Source organism: Diadema antillarum, unplaced genomic scaffold (assembly GCF_040938485.1).
Source record: "Diadema antillarum isolate AM-2024a unplaced genomic scaffold, OU_Dant_1.0 seq00000082_RagTag, whole genome shotgun sequence".
NCBI classification, from domain to species: Eukaryota; Metazoa; Echinodermata; class Echinoidea; order Diadematoida; family Diadematidae; genus Diadema; species Diadema antillarum.
In genome coordinates this window covers 1,366,079-1,392,176 of record NW_027271175.1, presented here as the reverse complement: position 1 = coordinate 1,392,176, position 26,098 = coordinate 1,366,079, and the positions used below count along the sequence as shown (strand labels likewise).

Here is a 26,098-nt window from a genome sequence, read left to right as displayed (position 1 = left end):
TACATGTATACTTCACAATCATGCTGTCCTCTTTTCCCATCTCAGACTGGTGCTCTAGACTGTTTCAATTCCAGTTTAGCTGTACGTGCAATTCATTTCACATACAAATGTAGTTACCGGTATATGTATTTAAATGTCAATGAGGTGGCCTGGGGATGAGGCAAGACCTACATGGGGCAAGCTCTGTCATGTTCATGGTTGATCACTTTTATTATGTACAATCAAACAAATACATTGTAGTACAGGTACATCATCTTTATAGTCATATTCCCTGCATTTTTAGCACATGTATCATGATTTAAGTCTTACTTTGTAAAGCATTTTCGGTAAAGTCGACGAACAGAATAAAAGACAAATTATTGTGCATCACATAATTCCACTTGCTGTGAATCCCCTTTACCTTCCTTTGGTACAAGGGGTCATGTACCAATCATATGATATTGGTAGACATTTCTTTGACTGTCAATCTTTTCCGGTAATAATCATATACATGCATCCACACCATGTACGTGTATGGAGAGCAACAGATAATGCAATGAAGGCAGCAACAAGCAAAGTGAAAAATTAGTGTGTCAAGTCTTAAAAGTAATCCTCTATTAAAATTAAATGAAACAATCGGGAGGCAAAGTGGATGGAGGGATACCTCGCGCACAAAACACACAGAAAATATGTTTAAATATAATTCAAACATTTAAGATTTCTCAGTGCTATAGAACAGCACACTCTTGACCTGACATTTGATGCATTACTTCAGACACCTAACACTATTTTGACACCATGTTTTGTGTTACAGTAGAAACAGAAGGCCTAGCGAGCAAAGCCTGTAGACTACAACTACTGTACTACTACATACCTGAGTGTACACGTGATGTCTACACTGAATTTTATGTGATGTGTTTATCATTACATTACATTACATGTGGCACATTCTAGATAGTGTAGAGTATGTGTGTAAAAATCCTTGTTCTGGCAAGTATGCACATATGACTCTATCTATCTGGAGTGATATGATGAACAGATCAATTTCATGGTGCAGTCATATCTCATGAACATAATTCTAGAATGAAGGCTTCCCTCTGGAGACAATCCCATTTAGCTTCCTCGACCAAGAAACATCTATTGTACGCAATGTGTATTCCACAGAATTTCAGATGTGAAGAGGTTTTCAGGACTTTACGACATAGGTGAAAAGATAGGTGAGAAAATAGGTGTCAGCTCTGTTGTACGGTTGTTACACACATCTTGGAATTTCATGATGTATTTCAAATAAAATCCATGATGCATATGTTGGTTAGCTCATTTCTCCCAGCACTTGCAGCATAATTTCTTGCAAGACAAATTTGATGTCATAATACATACTTTGTGACTCAGTCATATCAGTTACATGACAGTTAAAGGTATTATGAGGCCATCAATTATCCACATCAACAATATCTACATAACTGGATATTGAAAAAACACAATACTTGTATGCACACACCTCACTATATCTCATATATCTGGTATGCATGTTTTTGATTGAACGCAAGACTCACAGAATTACCAGACCTATCAACATTACAACACCTAAATATCTCCTTGCTGTTAAACAAACAAACAAACAAAAACAAAACAAATACAAAGAATATTATGTGATAGAACTTCAGAAGGTTGGAACATCTATGGAAAAATGGTTTTACTGTCTTTGACCTTAAAATGCCATGGATCTATCAGAATTATTTCCCTGCAGGTGTCTGTAGATTCCACAGATGTGCAGAGAATGGAAATTTATGCTTCTAACATACAGGTACCACAGTACCAGAATTAAAAAACAGGGACAACTGTAATATAAACTACATGATATGTTCTACTTGTTTTGCTATTTAGATCACATGGGACATTAATTCATAAATTGTAGATACCTTCTTAAAATGCTTCCTTACCCTTGACTGCTTGATGAAACAAAAGATGACACTGCAAAAGGCAACACTGGATCAACATTTATACCAAAGCAGTATTAAAATACAATATCTGATGGTGGCTTAAACAAGACTATCAACTTGTGAAAAGAAAACCTACTTGTACAACACTTGATTCACATACAGTGTTATCCATTTATGACTTATTAAAAAGGGAAATTCCAAACGATTTTCATAATATTTTCACATCATGTAGTACATACATTGACAGCTCATATATTCGTGGAATTTATTGTTGTCCTTGAGCAGATAAGCGAACAAACTGAAAATCTTTAACAAATTACACGGAACAGTGTTGATGACATCAGAGCCTCACATATTTCAGAAATGTAGCAGTGTAATTCATTACAATACTGCTTACTCAACAAGTTCACCTGTGAAGAATTTATGCATACTGGTACTTTCTTCTTTTGTTCTGCTTCCTTGAGCCTCAACTCATGCATTCTTCTGGTGAGGCTGCCATGTCATCATCCTTGTTCATTGCAATTTGTTATAAGTTTTGAAAATATTCTCATTCCTCATCCCAATCACTATAAATTCTGAAACTCTGCACTCAGTTTAACTTATATGTTCAAATGTAAAAGTCTGAAAATCATCCAGAGGTCCCCTTTGATAAATGGAGGGCACAGACACATATCTGTCTGGAAAAAGTCTCGAAGGACCAGGATTTATTGCCAAATAAATACAGGTATCAATGAATATAAATTTGGTAGCCATATAACTATTGTCCAATTTGTGTAATTCTTGAAATTATTACAACACAATCTAAGAAATGGTACCAAGATCTTGAATGATTCAAATGCAGAATGACTAAGAATGGTCACAAGCTCTGAACTGAAATAAAAACAAGCCTTACAATCTAACCACTTTGACTTCTTGGCATTGTGTAGAGCAGTGAAGCTGATAGTGCAGTGGACACTTTACATGAAATAACAAACTTCCTCTGACCAATGAAATGTTCTTTGTTACATCAAGAGTTTGCTGTTTCAAGTACAATTTTGTATGTCAGTGTCCTAAATCATGAGGGATCACTGTAATAATTACGGTGTATGACAATCATGAGTATAAACAATGATCATGAACATGATTAAAATTGCTTGAAAGTAATGACAGCATTGCTTAATTACACTGGTACAACTGTACCTGACACTTACGTTGTAATACATTTATTACTACTGCAATTAAAGTAATCTGGATGATGATCAGCCAAACAGTGTTACAGTGAGAGAAATCATGATTAAATAGACCTAAAAACAATTTGGAGTACCAATCAATGTTTGGATTACAATTCAATATTACACACTAGGATTATACACAGCTGTAGACATTTTCAAGCATATCACATGACTAGAAGTAGGAACATCAATACCAAAGTGTGTGACATTCTTGTTCATAATCATAAATTGCATATATGGATAAGTATGATGACTGAGTCACAGCAAGCAGTAAAAATCAGACTGATGGCTTTAAAAAGAAAAAAAGGCTTCCCCTTGCCACTTTCCAAGAAATGCCAAGTGCGCTGTGCTTAAATTATGGAAACACTAATACTAAATGTGTGTGACATTTTTTGTTCATACTGCATACGATGACTGAGTCACAGTTTGCCGTGGAAATCGGGTTGATGGATTTAAATGAGAGGGTTTCCCTCGCCACTTTCCAAGAAATGTCAGGTGCGTTGTTGTGTGTTGTGCCTTAGTAATTGGGAGTCACTCCAGCTACAGACTTTGTGTTCTTTGTCTATGATGACGATCTTGTGATAGCAGTGCGATAAAGGCAGTGGAACCCTGACCTCAGTGTGTGGTTCATGGCATGGGGAGGGCATGGGCGTGGAAAAAGGAGGTCACCACCAGAGACATGGCAGCTTGAAACATCAAGCATTTTACCATCATTCACTAGAGAATAATGGAGTCATGTGTTTTGCCACGTGAGCACAGATGATATATGAACATGCACCATGATTTAAGACCCCCCCCCCCCCCCAAAAAAAAAAAAGGGAAAAAAGGAAAAAGGGCATGAATATCAAGAAACTGGCTAAGGACAGATTTAAGTTTAACACAGAAAAGAAGTAAACTGTCAACATTTTCCTTTTTGAAAAAAAAAGTGAACATCTCCTGAACTTGGATGTGATAAATGCCTCATCTAAACTATCTTCTCCCATCCCCCCCCCCTCCCCACAAAAAAAGGGGGGCAGAGGAGTGGGTGCATGCTGTGAACTAGTGTTCAAATAGTGGGTTGTGGTGATGAGCAATGCTGTGCTGATGTAACCTCAGCCAAGATAGTAGCTTTACCCTTTAATCTCAGTGGAGTTCACCATAATATCATGTTGCTGGCATCACAATCGGACAGCTATAAGGCAGGCTGTAGTTGTGAAGGGTTCAATGAATGAGGGATTTGTATGTGATACTAGCATGGTGTGTTTTAAGGACAAGTTATATGCAACAAAATGCATGAATGTATATATTAGGCCTTATGGTGTGTAAACAGGATTTCATTAAGAGGGTACTCACAATCGAGGTCATCTTCAACACGCTGTAAAATGAGAACTTTGCGCAATTTTGTGAGGAGCCAAGATTCACACAATCAAATTCATGTGAAAGTTCTTGTCTACACTATACACTGAATGGTGGTGGCAATTTGCAAAAATTTCCTACCTCAAAAAAGGCTGTTGACTCTAATTCATGAAATTTTCACACCACAAATATTTCTCGTTTATTATTTAAACAGCATGTCTTCTTACTTATCATTGCTGTCAGATGATCAGATCATTATTAGGGGGGGGGGGGGGGGGAGGAGGAGGAGGGGGGTAAGATTCAGCCACCTCCAACTTCGATTGCTTGATGTATCGACAATTAGCTCTATACTTGGTAATGCAAGCTGTATTCCTAGTAACACACAAAAAAAAAAATGAACAAATGAACGAAATGGCTCCTATTTTCATATTTTTGTGTATTTGCATAAAAACTTAATGCTAACTGTCCCAAACATTGACCTGTGTGCAAGTGATGGTTGAATTGATTGGTATTAAACTTTGATTTCATTTCAAATTTTTTGTAATGTAAAATTTTGATTTTGCAAAAAACGCTTACTGTGGAACATGTAAAAGATGAATGATTTCATTTCTGGGAAAAAATGTAACATTTTTGGATGATGACTTCCAAGGATAAATGGGAAACTCTAGCTGAAAGAAAAATAATTTCATAAGACAGGAAAAAGGTGATATCTGTCGGTAATCATTTGGATGAAACAAATATTTAGACTATCTCACCGTATCACCACATATTGATGGGAAAAGAGTTACTGGTACTTCAGTGTTTGTGAGTTGGCAGTATACTTCAAAGTCGTCTGAAACACAGTAGGCCTACAGTGCGATATCCATTTTGTATGAAATCAAGTATTGTAATGTAATATAACCTATTGGGAAGGGAATCATATGTTATGTTGCATCGATATGCTATAAATAAATCTACACACTGCATCTCTGCATGCTACACATTGTCACTGTCATATGTGGCTACATTGTCTTACTAGAAAGGCATTTGACCCAGTTTGATGCATTTTCTGTTTAAACAAACCTGTCCTTCTATGCTAATGATTTAGGACATGATAACAACTGAACTGCATTTAATGTGCATTTTTACTGGGATGTAAATAAAGTGAAGAATAATGACCCTGTGATATGTTAATTTAAATCAGTATTAAAGTAACCTGACAGAGTACAGTAACTGTATCTGAATGGCACTACAGTGTAGTTCCAGTATCACATTATACCAAGGAGCTTCAGGTCTGTTTGAAGCTCCTTGATTATACCAACCTCCCAAAAGGCCCATTCTGTAACATGAGAAATTGCAGGGGGTTATTGATAACTGGTAATGTGAGTGGGCCTCAATATGATGCAAATGTTTGCACCCAGGAGAAATGAAAAGGGATGGGGGGGGGGGGATGTTACTCAGAAAGGTGCTGGGTGATCGCCAAATAAATTATAATGTATCCCTCATGCCTCATAATTTGAGTTAAATCACAAGTCCATTATGACTATTAGTATTAAAGTTTTCTCTATTTTCTGCTGTTTTACACTGTACCAAGTGTACTAAAATTGAAGTCATGTCTCCTTGTAAAATCCATCAGCTCTGTATCCACATATCATCTTTGACTATCACACAATGTAAACTTAAAAGGTTCATTATTCAGTAATTTTTGAAGCCGGTTCAAGATCCTGTAAGAAACAATATGATGACAGGTATTAAATGTTTCAATTCAGATCTTTGCTCAAAATGTCAATATTATAGTTGGTCAATAGTCCATCCTTTCAGATGGGAAAAGAACTTGTTTGTAAATGCTGAAACACATGTTTTACACCAATAATCTCTTCTTTTATCGTGTTTATTTCAGAAAGTGTGAAAACAAACTTGATTTGTGTGGGAGGAGGGTATTTCCAAATTGGGTTTTTCTTGATTCTGGATGGGTGTACATGTATTCAGTCTGAACAGTCTGACTCTAAATCATGATTGAGAAGGGGGAGAGCTTTTAGCTGGACCTATATAATTCTTCATTGGCACATGGATCATATCACACACATGGGTATGGACTCAAGTGTATGTCAGTGTATTGAGAGACGATGCATGTTTGATTGACCTACACGCCAACGAGCTTGTGACACAGATGTTCTATTGAAAGATATTTGTCATGATTATAGCTGTCGGCAATGAAACTCAGTACAGCATCCAAACACTCTGTACTCCAAACACATAGAGAAGCATGCTTCACGTATTTTTACAATTATGTGATTATGAACAGCTTTTTCTATAAAACCACTGAAAACACAATGTGTACTTCGTGCACATATAATCAGTGGATTTGTATGAAACGTCTTCCAGGTAAGCCGGGGCAGTCATATTCTGTTTAAAGATATTATAACATGTTCATCCTGCAAGCATCCATGAGACACCCTGCAAAAGAATGCTCACTGGGTCTATTGCAGGGCTGCCAACCTTTATGAGTGAGAGTTTGGAATAAGGAGAGGGAGCGACTAAGCTTAAAGGGATCTATAGGGACTGGGGGTGCTGTAGAGGGGGTTCCCCCCCCCCTTCCATGGTAGAGAGCTTTGACAATTTCATATTTTGAATGGTAAAATCTGGTGCATACTTTTAAGTCATGATTTATAGAATAATACGAGTGTGCGCGCCGCAAAATCTTGAAATTTCGGACCTTGAAACACATTGAATGTTAATTTGGAATATCTGAGATTTTACACTTTTTTGGGGAAACTTTCTATGGGGTTCAGCAAGAGAATTCATCTGTAAAAGTGAGATAATTAGAATTGGGTGCATTGCATGAGCCTCACACCCTGATTGCCCGAGAGCTGGCAGCCTTGATATTAACAAAGGCAACAGACAAGATTTTAAAGATACACGAAATATACATCTGTATAAATTATGGAATATTGCCCAACACCGCCTGCATGTGAGTGACTGCTTTTGCACCCACTGGCTTGGATGTTTGCCACACTCTACTGACTTTTTCATGGTTGCATGGCCACCAATTGCAGCTTCGAAATCAATAGTAAAAACTTGGTCCGTTGACACGGTCTGAAGGAAAAGAAATTTATGTCCAGAGGACTACACAAGTCAATTCTGCATGTAACTCTATCCCCCTCCTTCACACCCCCCCCCCCCCCATTCCTGGTCGGTTTCAGTTTCCAACAATGCGTGCATGACTTTGACTACACACACACACACACACACACACACACACACATACACATGTTCAATGGCGTAATTAGGACATGGCAGACCTTGATGGTATGTGAACGGTACTGCACATGGAAACATGCATGCAGGGGTTGCTGAACCTCAACACTCAAATGAGCAATGTCAAGGATCATGACTCAGTTAGCCTCACTTTCAGAACATACTGACAATTTTTTTCCTTACAATGCAAATGATCACTCCAGTATAAAACTCTTTTGACGCAGGTAGGCGTACTGCTTGTGCTGTCATAAAAATTAAGCTCATGATATTTGCCTGACACTACAGGTAGGCTACTATGGGGGGGGGGGGGGGGGGGGGGGGGACAAAGAAAATCTGATTGCAATTTTAAAAGCATGTTAATTTTTAATATACCACAGGTGAAAAGATAAATTACTAAAAACAAAACAGTAGCCTATAACCTTGAAAACAGACAAGCACAATTGGAGATTGAGAGGCCCGCCAACTGACCTTTTGACCTAATCCCTTGTTGATGTCATAGCATGAAGTAATGCTAAAATATTTTGAGATAATACACAAATGAATGGGAACATCAAGGCTGCCAGCAACTTGCTGGTTCCACAGAGCAGGTACTGGAGTAATAAACCCATATATGCACATGGAGTAGAAAATGGATGCAAAAGTTACTTGCTGGGAACTGCTGGGCGGTCTAGCAGGCAATTCAATTTGATAAAGAACCTGAAGTGCTTTTGCACTACTTGGTTCAATTTGTAGCGGGAAACTGAAGATCAGGTTACCTACAGACTACCCTTAAAAGTGCATTGAAACAATGGGCAAGCATGTATCTAGGAAAGGGCCATAAAAAGACAGAGCCATGTGGCTTGTGATTGTTAGTGACTGGCAGAGCTACCAAGTCTCACACATTCTGCGTGAGACTCAAGCATTTAGGGGTCATCTCACGATCTCACGCATGGCACCCATTTTTCTCACGCATCGGGCGAAGTCTACAACTTGGGCTTATAATAATGAGCATAGCTCAAAGGATTATTAAAGTGATACCGGTAGTTGCAATTGAAGGTATATTTCCCTTTTGTCTGTCAAAATAAGTACAAAATAGTCACTTATGCACCTGATCGCACTATTAAGAGCTAGAAATTGAAAAAGTTCCCTACTGTGCGAGGAGGAAAAAAACCCTCCCACACCCTCCCTCGCGCACACATTCGCACGCCGAGATGCCGAGTCATGAAAATCTCAGTCATAAAAATTTTTTGAACTTGGCATCCCTGAGTGACTGACTTATTGAAAACCTTTTGTAGAGTGATGTTTCTTTGTTTGTTTATCATGAAGCTACCATGAAATCTCACAACATATTTCTTTGATCAATACTGGAATGACGACTCCATGATATGATCTATGTTATTTGAAATGTATCTATAGGCACTTGGATGCCCTTCACTTTGATTTGCAAATCTTGTCTGTCACCTCAGCTGGGAGATCGATGGCATTATACACGTCTGCTGTCTTGAACAGTCAGGGCAATATGGGCTTTTTGGAACGCCAAGCACCCCTCAGAGTGACATCATCGCGTCAGATGGGGGAAGTCTTCACATGTTGTGGTCATGTGACACAAGTGAGAGTAAATCAAGATAGGGGCAGGTGGTACATAGACGGCAATCAATAGTACCATGGTATACAAAAAAGATTGCTTCCCAGGTTCGCTGTGTGCTCATTTCCGCGTCAATGAATGAGACTGCCGTTATAACAGCCGCTGCGTACCGACTCAAGAAATTCACACAGACATTGAAGTGAGCACACCTTTTGCAATGCATGATAATACTAGGAGTGTGATCTTCTCTTCTCTATTGGTATTTCAGTATAAAATTGTATCAAATCTAATCAACAAAATGGGGTTCCTTTGGCAACTTGGCATGTTGATCAGATCTACATTTGAATTTGATTTTGATCTAAGCATTAAATTTCAGTTCCAATTTCTACAATGTATGAATTGATTCAAGAACATTCTTTTTCAAACCAGTATTGCATTCTATCTTGGTTATTTTTCTACACTGTAATATCTAGAGGAAAGTTGAAATCTTCTTCAAAGTATTGCATTTGACGGTTATTGCACATTAAGTGTGAGCCTGGCTATAACGATTTGCTATATCTATAGATGTAGACCTTCTTTCCTCCAAAGCATATACCCCTGATTTAATGCAACATTTTCACTTTATTCCATAATAAAAGTGGTCATGTTTCTTGCTCATATTCCATTATAAATATGGCTGTTTATTTGTTGATATCCAAAGAAGGTTAGTGTATCCAATGTAAGTTTGTGCAAGTTACGTACATTAAATGTATATAATGTATACAATGTACGCTGATGTTCAAACCTATCACACTACAGCGTAGATTATGTTATCACTTTGTAAGTATTCAAAAGACAGTACAAAAGAGATACTTCTGAATCCAAACTGATGTTCTGTGTGAAAGTATGGCTTTTAAATGTTGTGTGTGATAATACTTTTATCTATCTGTTTCACTATTTCTGCTGGTGCTAATTATCTCTTTTTACACCACTAGGTATAAATGCATTTAGTTCTACATTGTATATATGTCAAATAAAGGTTTTTAATGTCCATTGTACATTCAATCTTCATTTATTTTCACTGTCAACTCTATGACTGTGTAATTGGTACACATTTTGCCACACGTTTTCTATTTCTTTCCTTTTTTCCCCTCGTGAATGGTGGAAATAAATCAAATAAAGTTTATTGTGTCCAGTATATTGTTACTTTAAATGCAAAGCTTTTGTACCCTTTTGAAAAGGTGCTGTACAAATGTCATAATTAACGTGTATTTCATTAAGCTGTTACAACCACATTAAGGATCACCTTAGTATTTATTACAATCTGGCTTTTCATTCTGTTAACACTGTATATCTAACAACATTTACTAATACCTTGTATTACAAGCTTTAAAAAAGCCATACAGAACAGCTGCTACTAGTACTTGAATACAAGCACACATGAATGAGTAAACATTTGGTTAACTATGCTTCATCCAAGCACTACATGTATGTCTGCACAAAGCAGTATATGATATTTATAGCATTTTAAGCAGCGTATTCCTCAAGTGTCACATCCACAAAAATGAATTATTGCATGGGACCGAGATACATCCAGGAATTGAGTGGTTTGGTGGCAGGTTTATGTAGCCCACTTGGAAACATATAATAATAATAACAATAATAAAAATACATGAAAACATAACATCACATTTAAAAAAATGTTTTAAAAATGGCTCACTACTTGGTAAAGCAACAAGACCTAATCTTCCTGCACCAATCCGAGCTTTGCAAGTACTATATCATATGTCTCTCAATATTTTCACATGTGATTTAGCCCAAATGCAGTTTATTCTGTGCTGGTGAGAAGCACACTAACTGACTGACAGAGTTTAAAGGTCCATTTTACCTTTGGGAGCAATGATTTAAAATATGTTGAAGATATCATATTTGATGCATTTATGTGTAGATCTGTTGTATACATGTGGAATACAAAACATCCTACTATATAAAATTTTTGCAATAAAGCCTAAAATATAAGGAGATATCAGTATTTTTCACAATAAACCATAACTGTAGATGGCTTAGTACGGAAACATTTTTATCATTAATAGCTATTGTTCACATTCTGTGTATTTAACAATGCTTGATATCGATTATCACAGAGGGATTCAAATTTCTACAATGGTTGTTTCTGTCCCTAACTCATATTTTAGAACTATTTTAAAGCACTAATGCTGGGTTTTTGTTTCATCTGCAACTGGTAAATTATGCCTTTAGTATGTCATGAAATAGAAACTAATGAAAGAGTTAGTTGGTACTTTTTGGGCTAGGTGAAGGTGTATTCACTCCTAATGCAAAGTCTGTGGTGGGGTGGGGGTCTCTTATTGCTTTGTTAAATGCAATATTATTCCAGTTAGTCATATTCCTATATTAAATGCACATTTACTGACTGAATGATTAAAATCACAGTATTTTGCCAGTCAGACAAGATTGCCAAGTGGTTACATATTCATACTCAAAATTAAAATGTTTTCATCTCTGAAGAGTGTATGTATACACGTTGATCTATTGTACTGGGAAATACAATTGACAACTGAATTACATCAACATCAGTACATATACTCCACATACATTGTACACCTTGAGAAAATTCATTGAAATGATATACCATGTCCTCTATTGGAGAGTAACTGAAACTCATGTACATATTATACGCATGTCAGCTGTTCTCCACAAGACAGACAACCATCAGTCGGAACATTTCTGGCTTCTTGATGATCTTAAAGTTTATTTGTAAACACCATATTTATGAGTTCTTTGTGAAAAGAACAAACTGCTGTCTCTATAGGCCTACAAGAAGTACAAAATTTGTATGAAGAAGAGGGCCAACAATGCTTGAGAAATAATGTACAGTGCACTACTGTTAAAGCAAACACGGTTAAATAATGAAGTTTAGGTTACAATGAATTGAAAATTCAGACTGCATCATTATCCGCTCTACTTTTAAATTGTTTATTTGTTCAGTTATAGCAAAATTTTGATAAAACGAAATAAAACTGCTGGTCCCGAGGACTTCATTATACAGTGTGTAACTTCATTATGCACTCCTCTTATAACGAACATGGTTATAACAAAGTTTAGGTTACAATAAAGTAAAAATTCAGGCTGTAATGCATTATTCACTCTATGTTTTTTATTGTTTATTTGTTCTGTCATAACAAAATTTCGATATAATGAAAGAAAACTGATGGTCCCAAATACTTCATTATTTAAACAGGAGTCCACTGTACCAGAATGTCAAATGATCAAACAAGACCTCACTGGAATGATACAGATTTCTTAAGCATTCACAGCATCCTCTCAGACTTCAGAAACACATCCACCCACACACACACATCATGTGAGAACACTTAATACAATTTCCTATGCAGCACACATTACCACAGTCCCTGTAAAGTTAAAAAAATAATGTTACTTTCAATACATTTAATTCATTAAGATCATATCAATTGCAATGATACATTTACTAGTATGTGAAATACGATCTATAGCTACACAGAGATCTGATGGTTACAGCTCGTTATTCCGAAGGTTCGTTATTCCGAAGGCTCTTTAATCTGAAGATTCGTTATTCCGAAGGTTCGTTGTTCCGAATTTCATTTTCGGATCAACGAATCTTTGGAATTACGAACCTTCGGAATAACGCCAACAATTTTCGGATTAACGAACCTCTAGGTATAGGGAATGTGTGTGTTTCGGATTAACGACCCTTCGGAATAATGAACCCTCGGAATAGCGAACCTTCGGAATAACGAACAGCACCCGATCTGATGAGGACATGTTCCGAAAAGTTACATTAACAGGTAACTTGAGTTGGGGTGCCCATATGTACTATACAATAAAGAAAGTTTTGAGTACGATTGATACAAAAATTATGTACAAACACACAAGATCAACAACAACAATAACAAACAAACAAACCAAAAGTGATACTTACCGATGGGAATTCTGACAAGAGATGAAATGCACGAATGTAGAGCTCGTGGACATGTAAGATCGTGGGATTGCAGCCGACGATAAAGGGCAATCCGCGGAATTCAGCGATGCGGTGTGCTACTCGCACTGGGAGCTCTTTGTGCAGATATTGTGCACTTCTCTGTTGGACAAACAAAATGCAGTATGGAGAGGAAAACGTATCAGTTCTGTAAATCATGTTTTAAAAATCTAACACAATTTTGTCAATTTGAGTGCAATAAAACAGTCATTACTAGTATGACTAACTTCTTATTTAATTACAATAATGTAGAACATTAAAGTTCTATACATTGCTGAAGATTTATCTAATTAGTAAAAAATGGTGATTCTGGAGAAAAGAGCACTAGATACTCTACAGCTGTTTAACAAATTCCTTTACTTAATCTTTGAAATGGTTGACAATCACTACAAAATTGCATTTCACGTACAGCGCTGAATGTAGTGACATCTGTGCATGCGCATGAGCGGGATCTCACATGAATTCTCGAAAGCGAGAATTACGAAATAAAATGTTGACCAACAAATCATACGGAAAACTACAGCATATTAGACTGTCTTGTCACCTAGAGTTAAGACAGTGGGGCACTAGAGTCTGCGTAATAAACCAGTCCCCTAAACTCACCAGTAAGTGGTTTCCATCGGGAGACTTGCCCGTGTAGAGCAGGGTAGCAGGCGTCAGTCGCACCGATGGCTGAGGGTGAAGGGAAATCAAATGCAGGCCTCACTATCAAACTCCAAACACTTCTATTTTACAGTAAACATGAACAGAATCTCACACAAATGCACAAAAACAAAAACAAACACACACACATACACACATAATGCAGAATATTAAGGAAGTGGCATATATGACCTCAAATTCAGAAGTTGAGGCATGCAACTATACCTCGCACTTCATTTCATTTTCCCTACAATCAAGGTGCTTAGGATTTTTAACTTGGGTTTAAACAATAAATTGGAAGCAGTAAACACTGCTCAGAAGTTCTGACAGATATTCACAGTGATTTCACACCAAACAAAACATGACGAGTGTGAAACATTTCTACTATATGAGTACTCCAAGCATTCTCTGTTGCATCTCTTATATTTAACAGCACAATGATAAGTGAATAAAAATTCCCTTGTTATAAAACTTATTTGTCCCAATGCAATATGTCAGCATTCTTTTGTTTTAATTTCAAGGATTAAAATAAAAACAATCATATCATGGTTCGTAAACACATAAATTGCAATATATTCCTGAAAACACGACCTTCAAACAGAGAAAGCAATATTTGATGCAATATTTTACACCCGACACAATTCTTGTGGACTAAGAGTAGACATAACCCATATGATACATTTTTACGCATTTATCATTAAATTGCAACTTTTGTATATTACATGGATGAAATAAGTTTTAGATTAGATAGTACACAATCAAACAATAACACTTTGGCTTGTATAGAAGGTAGTGAAACAGAATTTAACAATGTAATACTGACAACATTTTGGTTTTACTTTTGATGCATAAAATGTGTGTGAATATATTCACAAACAATAAACTTTTGCTTGAATAGAAGTTTGTCAGACTGATTTTGACTATCGGGTTACGTTCAATACAGATCCTCTTTTTTGGCTGTCTATCCCATAGAAGATGGATTTTCTGCTAGCAAAAATACCTACCTTTTTGGCTGCTAGATCTATTGCACTTTGGTTGTAGAATGACACTACTGGCCTCGATTTCTTCTCCTTGTGCAGACTGTAGTCATGTACAGTGGAGTAGCTGCTCAAAGAACGAAGACTGGACGCAGTGAAGCTTGCTCCAAGAATAGAAACAGTGCGCTTCTTCCCAGAGAGAAGGTCTACTCTGATCGCCTGCCTGAGGGATGGCTGGATTTGTTGGAATCTCAAAGTCGAAAGGGCCATGCTTGGGCGATTCTCTCGCGAAAAATGCCACCACCGAAGAAAACTCCAAATTATTCCGCTGGGCTTTGCAAGGGTGCGACACGTAACCCTCTTATTCCACTGGTTGTTTCAAATGAATAGGAATCACTGCGGAAAAGCTAATGAGTTAAACAATTCGTTTTGGCCATCACAATGTGGAATCCAACATCTCCACTCCTAATTTCCTCTGTCTGGGAGTTTCAAAATCTATGAAAGTTTTCTCTTGGTCATCAAGCTGCTTGTAATCATTAACATCATGAGAGTGAATCCATCAAGGGGCATGACCTGGAAGAGGAGAACAATGATGCTGATACTGATAACTTTTCCATTTGCATTTAATACAACTGCATAACAACCAATCATTTTCACATTCATGTGAATTTAAAGCAAGTTCTCCAATCTTTCCAAATTCAACTTTTGTATTTATAACCACAATTGAGCTTTGAATGAAATTACAGTCATGCTGGTCAAGACTACACAGAATCTTCTGTCTGTTAGTAGTATCAAAGGATCCTCGTTTGGCTGTCACACTCCACTTTGATTACTAGAGTAGAGAGCTTGGAAGGCAGAACAAGTTTGATATGGTCTCCACTTTGCTAAAGGACACAACCAATTTCCTGTATCAATTCTCCCTCTAACTTAAAGTGAAAACATAGTTCTGGTAAGAGTTTGAGAACCCGTCTTGCACCATTTCACATTTGCTTGCAATATATCGAGAGAGGCTACCAAGAAACTTACCTGGCTGACGCGATTTGCCGAGATGATGAGTTGTTTCGGAGTATTTTGAGATAAAAAATAAAAGTTGGTATACCGACTTTTATTCCAGAAGGACCAGATTAACTCGGTCTCAGGGACAACTCGGCCCTATTTCAGACAATTTACACGCAGTTCGTGATCGCCATTTTTCTGTACATAGGCGTACCTTCCTTTTGGATGCGTGCTAGAGGTTCTTTGATGCGCGCGTTGTATCAACTCGGCCCATAACTGCGACCAGCCAGAACGCGAAGCGCTCCCATAGTGCAACATTGTAAAATCCACAAGGACAATCAAAGTGAGGCCGAGTTGTCCCCAAGTCCGAGTTAGCCTGACCCCGATCAGGTGAGTTCTGAGATGCGAACATTTTTGGTTAATATTTCGCATTATAGTCATCACCCAAATAACATCTTGTTATCAAAGCGTTATTTCACACATTTTTTTAACACATATGTGTAAATATTGGGGCGAAATTTGACAATTTTGCAGGCGTACCAGAACTATGTTTTGCCTTTTAACAACATTACTAACACTCCAGTCATGATTCTCTGGCCATGGAGATCAGTGATACAGACAGTTACACAAAATTCATTTATGGAGATTCTCTAATATTATCCAGATTGGATCAGCTGTCCCAGTGCACCAAGCTACCGGGTCTCTATAAAGCTCTCCACCAAAATAATTCATACGGTAAATGTGGTATCAGTCTACCTCACTCAGTGTGTCATATCACGGTCTCTATGATGAATTTTCATATATTATACCTCTGTCTGCTATGAGGTTAATGTTCTCATACTCTGCAGGAAATGGTGTAAGTATCTTTACATATGATTCTAGAGTGGTCACTAGTTTGATAGCAACAAAGTGCCTTTATAAAAGAAAATGCCTGATACACGGACTTCGCATGACTGATACATTAGGAATAAAGCCCCCTATAAAATCTACTTAGAATTAAGAAAAAGAAGCATAGAAAACAAAAAAGGTACCCCCCCCCCCAGATAAAATGAAGGAGACACTCATAATCTAGGCCCAGAACAACTATTAGAATGATAGCTGTATTTTGCATGTGGCTCACCCCTCTGGTACCTGATCGTGTACTGTAAGTATGCTACATATTTCATGAGCATTAATACCATTATTATTTCGGAGGTTGGGAGTTGTATTAGATACACTGTACAAGATTTACCAAATCACAATCTTTCTGTGTTATAATGTAACTAGATGACATTTATGGTTTCTGCACATGACAAAATATCATAATGTAAATCACACAGAACACAAGCTTCTTCATGGCAGAGTCTAGACCTACATGTACCCAATCTCACACATCAGGCACGAGAGTCTGACCTTGGGAGTCTTTCTCACACATGCTGACATGCTTGACAATTTTTTTTTTTCTCATGCCTCATACCGGTACACAAACAAAAACAAGTAACATGGAATTCAAACCACACAAAAGTCACATTTTCTTTTTTTTTCCAAAAAAAAATCTGAATTAGCTAAAAGTCAAAGCCAAAAGACTGTATCCACCAGTCTGCCCTAAATTAAAAAAAAAACAAAAAAACAACCTGAAGAAGGGGGGGGGGGGGGGGGGGAGGGGGCCCATCTCCCACATCAACATCCATTTCTCCACCCTGGCTTGGTCACTTCCCTCCCTTCAAAGGTTGCATAGGCCTAACTCGAGAGAGAGAATCATGTTTCAAAATGTGTTTCAAATGGTGTTTACGGACATGGTTTGCAACATGATTCTCGGGGTGCCGCATTTATTTAACCATCATACAATCATGATTTGAGAATTGTCACTGCACAGCTGCTTTGCGCCGTTCGACCCGGGAAGTAGAAGTCAACTGCGTGCCACCAAACATGCCTTCATCATTCACACACAAATAGCAGACCGATACTGCACAAATTTCAGATTGATTACGAGATGTGCGGATCGATGAAGAGACAGAAATTTAACAATGAAACAAGAATGCGGTGTGCAGAGTTAGCAGAATTGAAGTAGAAGAACACTTTACGTAATCCTGGTGTCTACACCCATCAGTCATTCTGTATGTTGTCAGACGTCCCCATACAAGATACATGTAGCTCATAGATGTAACGTCATATAGATTTCTATGTTTTAGTCATTCTCAGTCTTACTCTTACCTCTAGGCTCTGCTGCTCTAAAATCTGTCTCATCTGGATCAAAATATATTATTCAAGCAATGTCTGACTGACTCCTTTTCTTTCTGGTAATGGCACTGGTATTTTTTGTCGTATAAGACACAACTTTACAAACTAACTGTCTAGATCAATTAAATAGGATCAACAATCCACTACATTTCAATGGCCGTCTAGCTATGCCACAATAAAGAGCGCTTGCTAGCGTCATACCTAACTCCTGTTAGCACTTCTAGGACATAGTCAAAGAGCATAGCCATAGCATACGCTAATCAACGGGCAGGCCCCGAAGTTCGGGCGTGGAGATAGCTGTGAAACCGCTCTCCTCCATGATACGTTGCTACCGGACCGGGCCGTGTCGCCTTCACTCGGTGTGGCTTCTTTGCTTTCTGGTTATCAAAAAAAAAATGAATAAAAGACATTGTGAAATACTATATCGGTGCAAATTATGGAATATTCTGAAAAACTCACAATACCTGGTCATCACTAGTTTCACCACGATGTCTGTCCAAAGTACACAGTCCTTTGTAAGTTGGCTCGGGCACTAAGATTATCTTCAATGATTCGATGCTGTGTTGTTATGATCTAGCGCCCTCTAGGCTCTCGAAATCGATTTCTCGGAAAATGTGACTACTACTCACAGAACTAGTTCTGTGCTATTACTGGTACTTGACTCAGTGCCAAGAGATACATTGTTTGGCTTGAACAGTGCACCGCCCCCCCCCCCCCCCCTTCTACATGACTTGTCCTATTACTGTTCTTCAGACCAGTAACTTCGCCATCAAAAGCGATGTATACTATCTCACAACATCATTTGACACTGCTGTGATTCTCTTTCTTCTTTGGGACTTGACAATAATAATTTCACATGCTTTTTCATGAAGCATGCCTGAGAAATTACTCACTAGTCAAAATAATAATATAAGGACTTTCAGGATTACATTGAAAACCTTGTAGAGTCAATGACTATACATATAGGTTTCATCTCCACTGACCAATGCACAAGTATATATTTTCATTTAATTTCCTTTTGTAATGATATGAAAAAACACGCATTATTCCCATCAGTGTATTGTGGGGCTATCTATATCTGTCTGATATGACCTGAAATTTTATGAATTTTATACAGAATGAACCATGAAGATTGCTACATGTAAATCCTCAATCAAGAAAATGATATAACTTCATTTAATTCACATGATGAAATATCAAAATGTGAAATATTTGAACATAAATTTTCACACCGTTCTTATCATATGCTTGACCTTGGGGAAACTCTTAGTTTTGACAATACTTTATTTACGAGATTTATATACACGCGGCAAAAAAAGAAAGTAAACATTTTTTCAAGTTTATATTTTTCATAGAATTTTTTTGCTAAATATTAATGTATCATATACCAAATGAAAGCTAATTTAATTGGCTATCAATTTGGTATGTTAATAAAAAGGGGAAACTTTACGCATGAGTGAACACTTTTTTTCTCTTCCGAGGCACAAAAGTAAAAATTGCAAAAAAAAAAATGAACAAGTTGTCATTCATGCATAAATGCTCTTCCAAATAACAATAAGAACAAAAGACAAATTTAACACAATGAAAAAAAAAAGTGAATTCAGTGGCAAAAATATACCTACGATCTCTATATCTTTGAAGCTCAAAAGATCAATAAAGGCTAAAAATAATGGAGGAAAATGAAGAATTTTCTGTCACATCCAAATTCAAATGAAATGAGAGAAGAAGCAATATCAACAAAAATGGTAGGATTTTAAATTGATTTCCCAAATTAGGAAAATTGCAAATTATATTTGGGTTCTTGAATCTGTCTCATGAATTCTGAAATTACTAAATTGAATGAATGAAATAAAGATATTCTTTTCATTTAATCATCTTTGTGCCCTTACTCCATATGTCATTTGAAGTTTGAGTTGACAGAATAATTCTTATTTACCACACTTAAGTTTTCCACTTTGATTTTGTTTGAGGTTAGAAAGAAAATAAAGAGAACGAAAACTTATTTTTGCTATTTCATTCATGTCTCTCATTGTGTTAAACTGGTCTTTTGTTATCATTGTTATCTTAAAGGACATTTGCAAATGAAAAACAATATGTCAATTTTTGCAATTTTTCTTTCGTGCCTTGGAGGACAAAAACTAATGTGTTCACTCATGCGTACAATTTCTTTTTATATTGACCTACTATGTTGACAGCCACTTAAATTACCTTCAATATGGTACATAATACATTTATTTTCATCAAAACCTTCTATATGAAAATTGTGAGCTCGAAACAGTGTTTACTTTTTATTTCAGTGTAGATCATGGAATTGTAATCATACCGGTGAATGAAAGGCTTATGTTGGCATAATGCTTCGAGCCTACAGTCATGACTAAAGATTCTCTCTCACCTACTTGTAGATTTCTGAGAGTCTTACAAGACTTATTTCTTAAACATAATAATGCAATCACAGAACTGTCTTTGACCTTTAACCCTGACCTTTAACCTAGGCACGCTGTTGGTCCAGTCATTTTTTCCCTATGTATCGAGTGTGATTAAAATCTTTCACCTTTTGCAAGAACTACATTATCATTGACAGAACTGTGATCTCAACCTATGACCTTCATTATGCTATCAAAACAAAAATCATAATATCTGATGTAATACAGGTATATTGTTTTGTTAAAAAAGTATATCACTTAATCAATTTTGGTCAGTGCAAGTATTCAAATGACTAAAATGCTGATGTATTTATGAGCTTGACTTCGAACTCGACAACTTTCATCAAAATTAATGTTGACCTCAATGAATAGATTTAATTTGTCTTTTAATGGCTGACAAATGTACAGTATCTGGTTTGATTAAATTTCATCTGACTGATTAATTGCTAATTGCAAAGCCATGTTTCTGTCCAGGTCTGAACCCCAGAAAAAGAGTTTTGTGATCGCACACACCGCTGCATAAGTTCTGCACTCTTCAAATCATGGACTGGTGTGTATCACAGAGTAAAAAAAATAATAGATAAATAAATAAAACATTTAAAGGGAAGATTATCACACCTAAATGATGTATAAATACACAAAGATGAACAGTCAGACAGAGAGATGAACAGAAAGGTTCAGACGTGAAATGTCAGAGGTGAAATGTCAGAGGTGAAATGTTAGAAGTAAACGTATCAGCAGTAAAGATACTTGGTGTTAATTCATGTCAAAGGTGGAAATGCCATCGGTAATTTATACCAAAGGTACATTGTATTATGCTTGTATTGCAAGCATGCATTTCTCCTTCAAGCTGTAGGCCCTAATGCATTGATCTACCGGGGTAAATACAAACAATTAATCTGAAAGGAGTATAAGTAGCATTTTCATCTCTCGATATTTATACACAAAACCATAAGTAAGTTAAAATTGTCCATATCTATTAACACACACACACACACACACACACCAAACACACACACACACACACACACACAAAGGGCTGTACCAATGCTGATGAGGGACTTTTACAACCAAGAAAGTCTGCTTTTCAGTAGCTGTTTTTGTTTGTTTTGTTTTGTTTTGTTTTTCAGCCTTTCTTTTTTACATACATAACCTTTTCTTGCAACAAATGCTCAAGATGTCTTGATCCTAAACTGCTGTGAAAGATAAGTTTTCAATTACTGTATCAGTCTAAGTTTTCAATTACTGTATCTATCTACTAGTATTTGGCTTTCGGGGGGGGGGGGGGTGGTTTTTGTTGTTGTTGTTGTTGTTGTTGTTGTTGTTGTTGTTGTTATTCTTTTTGGGGGCTGTACAGAGTTCCCATATTTCTTCGTACTGTTACCAATCTACTGATGCTTGATCTTGATGCTGGATTTACTGACAAACAAAAGAAAATGTTTGAATTTTCTTTTCCACACGCAAAACATGAAACACGAATGACTGAAGTATAGAAAAATGGACACATCAGGCAGTCTACATGTCTACATTGTAATTCATTTATTTAAAAAGATATCTACATATGGGCACAAACATACATTGCACTTCTAGGTCAGCAAATGAATAGACAACTATTTCACAAAACTCTTCTGTGGCTACATGTACTATTGAACATCATCTTAAAAACTGGAGTACATAATTGTTGGTACTGGGACCAACAAGGAAAGGAATTACAATGTATTCCATATTTTCTTTTTCTTTTTCAAACCAAAAAATACAAGTTGTGAGCAATGAATGTGTACTAATTATATCAGTCGCCTTAGACTCTGATACATGTGGGTTCTTACTTACAAAAATAACTTTTTTAAGGGGAAATCCAGTCCAAATAGAAGTTAGTCTGATAAGAAAGAGTAAAATATTACGATTTCTACAGTATATATTTGATCAAAATCGGATGAAAAATAAGAAAGTTTTGACATTTTGAAGTTTTGCTATTTTGGGGGAAAACAGTTCTTGAACAGTCAATATGAATATTCAAATGGCAAAGTGAGCATGTCATTCCCTCACAACTTACAGTCTACCATATTGTTTGTATACAAAATTTTGAAATTTCCAGTTTTTCATTCAAACGCAATTATGCCCGAGGCTCAAATCCTTGTATATCTAACTGATCACTATTCTGAAGCTATTCAACCAGGAATAACGTCATGTTTCAGACTTCAATGACAGAAACAATGAATATTCGTCATTTTTTTGTACACAATCAATGGAAAATTGTGAGGGTATGACATGGTTAGCTCACTCATTTGCATATTCGTATCCATTGTACAAGGACTGTTTTGTAGAAATTAGCAAAACTTCAAGATGTCATAACTTCCTTATTTTTCATCCAATTTCACTCAAATTTTTACCGTTGAACCCATAAGATTTTACTCTTTTTTATCAGACTAACTTATATTTGGACTGGATCTCCTCTTTAATTCACAAATCTCTATTTGTCTGTATGGACAATACAGATTTCAGATAGAGATTTCACACTGCAATTGTTGAAATTACATTACTGAAATGAACATAAAGTTCTGCCATATCGTATCAGCTAGTTTTTTTTTCCAAAACTACACCTTAACATAACAGAGTACAACTGTCATTTACAAATTCTGGGTAATACTGGTATGTACATCAATACAAACTTCTGTTAAAGTTCCTATTAATCATCTGCAGATAATATTGATAAGAAAAAGGCTACAAGGCCCACAAATGTGTATGACAAATGTGCTTATGAATCTATCACAAACAAATTTTTGATGTTCATCAGTTGCTCAATTGACAGTACTTCACTTTGGAAATTGGTCATATCTGTGCCCGATGTCATGGAAAAGAATAGAGGAAACTTGAGAAGACATAATAGAAGCCACTGATATGTCTATCTTCAATGGGAAACATGACAAGTATTTGTATTTTCTTTTGTAATAAATAGGGAAGATCTTGATATAGCTGTATAAAATTCAAGTCAATTCTGGCTGGGATTTAAACATCTCTCTACGTACAGTAACAATCAAGGGCATGAATCATAACTAAAACTCCATTTCATGGAATAGAATTCTCAAGCCAATTACAAATCACTCAGGACTTTCTTTACTCCAACAGTTACCACATAAAATGTTCCTACTGTCAATTCTGCTTTGTTTTGCAGGTATTTAAGTGCTGCATGGTACTCTAATCCACAACAAACGTACAACAAATGCATGTGAAAGACTAGTTTGTGTAAAGGCAACAGTGTGTATGTTACTAGTATTGTGTAAGGCAGGATTCACACAATTGATATATCATATAGACTGTGCATGTGCAAACTCGCACATAAATACACTGTAACCTTAAGCACTTCTAGTATACCAAGTGCTAGCTATTCCCTTGGTGCAGCGTGATTTCAAATGACACGTCACTGAGTGCAATGCTGACCAATTCATAGGAATACTACCTTTAACATGATTTGGCACAAAACTCCCCAAAAGTATGTTTTTAAACGCAAACTTTCAAAAAAGAACGGAAATTCCCCAACACCTTTGAGCACCAATTAAGTTCCCTTTCTGTTTGAAGTTTAAGGCACTCCTACAGGAAAGCATTGTCCCTTCCAAGCAAATAAAGCAGTGGAGTTTTTTCTCAAATACAGTTTCCACAGTATTATTACAACAGTGCCCTTGCTTCCGCATATTTCATGAATGAATTTCACTCTGCATTTAGAGCAAAGTCACATTGTCTCATCAAGAGGAAAGATAATTTATACATGATTATGGTACTACATCAAGGTCACCTAAAGAAGAAATGATCACAAACAAAACAAAACAAAAAAGAAAAAGAAAAAATGTAAAAAATATTAAGCAGAAAGGCTTTGATATAATGTATCATGATAATATCAAATTCCCGCTATGACACCAATCTATCAAAGTATGTATCACATCAAAGATAGGGATATCTAGGAGAAAATATATCTTTAAAAGCAAGGTAAACCTTAAAGGGGAAGGCTAGTAACTGATCAGTGGGAATCAATGCGAATGCTGGGGTTGATTGTTCCAATTCTTGTGGGATTCATTTAAGAGTATATTATATATCTATTGTTGTGTGAAAATTATTTGCTTCAGAACGGTCTCATATTCAAGTAATGTGCAGCTTAATGCCCCGTCACTGATCAGGCATGCTAACCTGGAAACATTAAACTGCACATTACTTGAATATGAGACCATTCTGAAGCAAATCATTTTCACACAACAATAGATATATAATGTACTCTTGAATGAATCCCATAAGGATTGGAACAATCATCTCCCAGCATTTCCACTGATTCCCACTGTTCTGTTACTAGCCTTCCCCTTTATTAAAAGTAACACCTTCCACTTATTCATAATTTGAAGCATGGATTTATATCACAAAGTGAGCAGTTTGTACACAAAATTAAAGGCCAGGGAAAAGGATATCCATTTTAATTTGTTTGACAAGCTTGCCAAAGAAATGGGTACAATGTAAGAAGTCATATCTTTTCAGCTCAACAGTGAAAGAGTGTTGATTTTACTTTTTTTTTGTTTCTATATGATATGTTCTACAAATCACAATGAATCATTAATCATTTCCTCTTGCACATAAATTCAGTGTTTGGCAGTACTCGTTTAAAATACACATAGACACCTGGTCTTTGCATTATCACAAAATACATTTGGCTCTTATTCGACCCTCAAGTAATCATGCATTTTATGCACACTGAAATACAAAAATACTGATACAGGTCACAAGCTTACAAAACTGCTAAGATCAAGATTTAGCACATGATCAATGGTGCAACTTGTTATGACCATCTACTAACAGGTGTGAGACGCTATTAGTTGATGGAGACAAAATATGGCTCTTTTGCTACCTCAACCACATACACTGACAGTGAGAAAAACATGATACCAAATTGTCCAAACTAATGTAGGGCGAAAATACAGTGGAAACTCGATATAACGAGATGGTCGGGACCGAGTCATTTTCCTCGTTATAGCCGATATCTCGTTATATCAGTAGGCATAAAAGAAGGCATAAAATAATGACATTAATTTGCACATGTGGGACTACCCATCATATTTCAATCAATACTGATAACTTGATATTGTGTGTGAGGGAATTACTCACCTTTATGGGTAAGAAGATGTTTTTCGCCAAGGAAATCCAATATCAAGAATGTGTTTCTTATTAATTGTAGATGTTTGAATTTGTAAATTTATATAGCTTGCGATTGTATCAAGATCGTCTGTGGATTGGTATGTGGTTATCGTATGGGTGTGTGTTGTGTGGAAAGCTTGAATATGGTCTGCACAATGCTGTGTGTGTATGTGACACATTCTGTATGTACATTATGACTGCGTGTGTGTGAAGACGGGGAATTCCCTAAGTAGAAGGCCAATCACAGCATCAGATTGCCTCACACCTGCTAAACGTCATGATGATGTCATGTATGGCCGTCCCACCACATTTTCTGCATGTATCAGTGTGCGTGCACACACACACTTCACACGTACAACATGCAGTGCTAGCTGGAGTGCACTG

At 36.6% G+C, this 26,098-nt stretch overlaps 1 protein-coding gene across 1 annotated transcript in view; it reads right to left on the bottom strand.

Moving 5' to 3' along the window:
• Window positions 1–18,649, bottom strand: part of LOC139726274 (branched-chain alpha-ketoacid dehydrogenase kinase-like) — a 51,596-nt gene extending 32,947 nt beyond the window's left edge. The window contains exons 1-4 of the mRNA XM_071637344.1: window positions 18,584–18,649; window positions 14,931–15,476; window positions 13,888–13,956; window positions 13,228–13,386 (exon numbers count right to left, since the gene is read on the bottom strand). Coding sequence (XP_071493445.1) covers window positions 13,228–13,386; window positions 13,888–13,956; window positions 14,931–15,173 — 471 coding nt within the window. The 5' untranslated portion in view covers window positions 15,174–15,476; window positions 18,584–18,649. The remainder of the gene's footprint in view (window positions 1–13,227; window positions 13,387–13,887; window positions 13,957–14,930; window positions 15,477–18,583) is intronic.
• Between the last annotated feature and the right edge of the window lie 7,449 nt (window positions 18,650–26,098).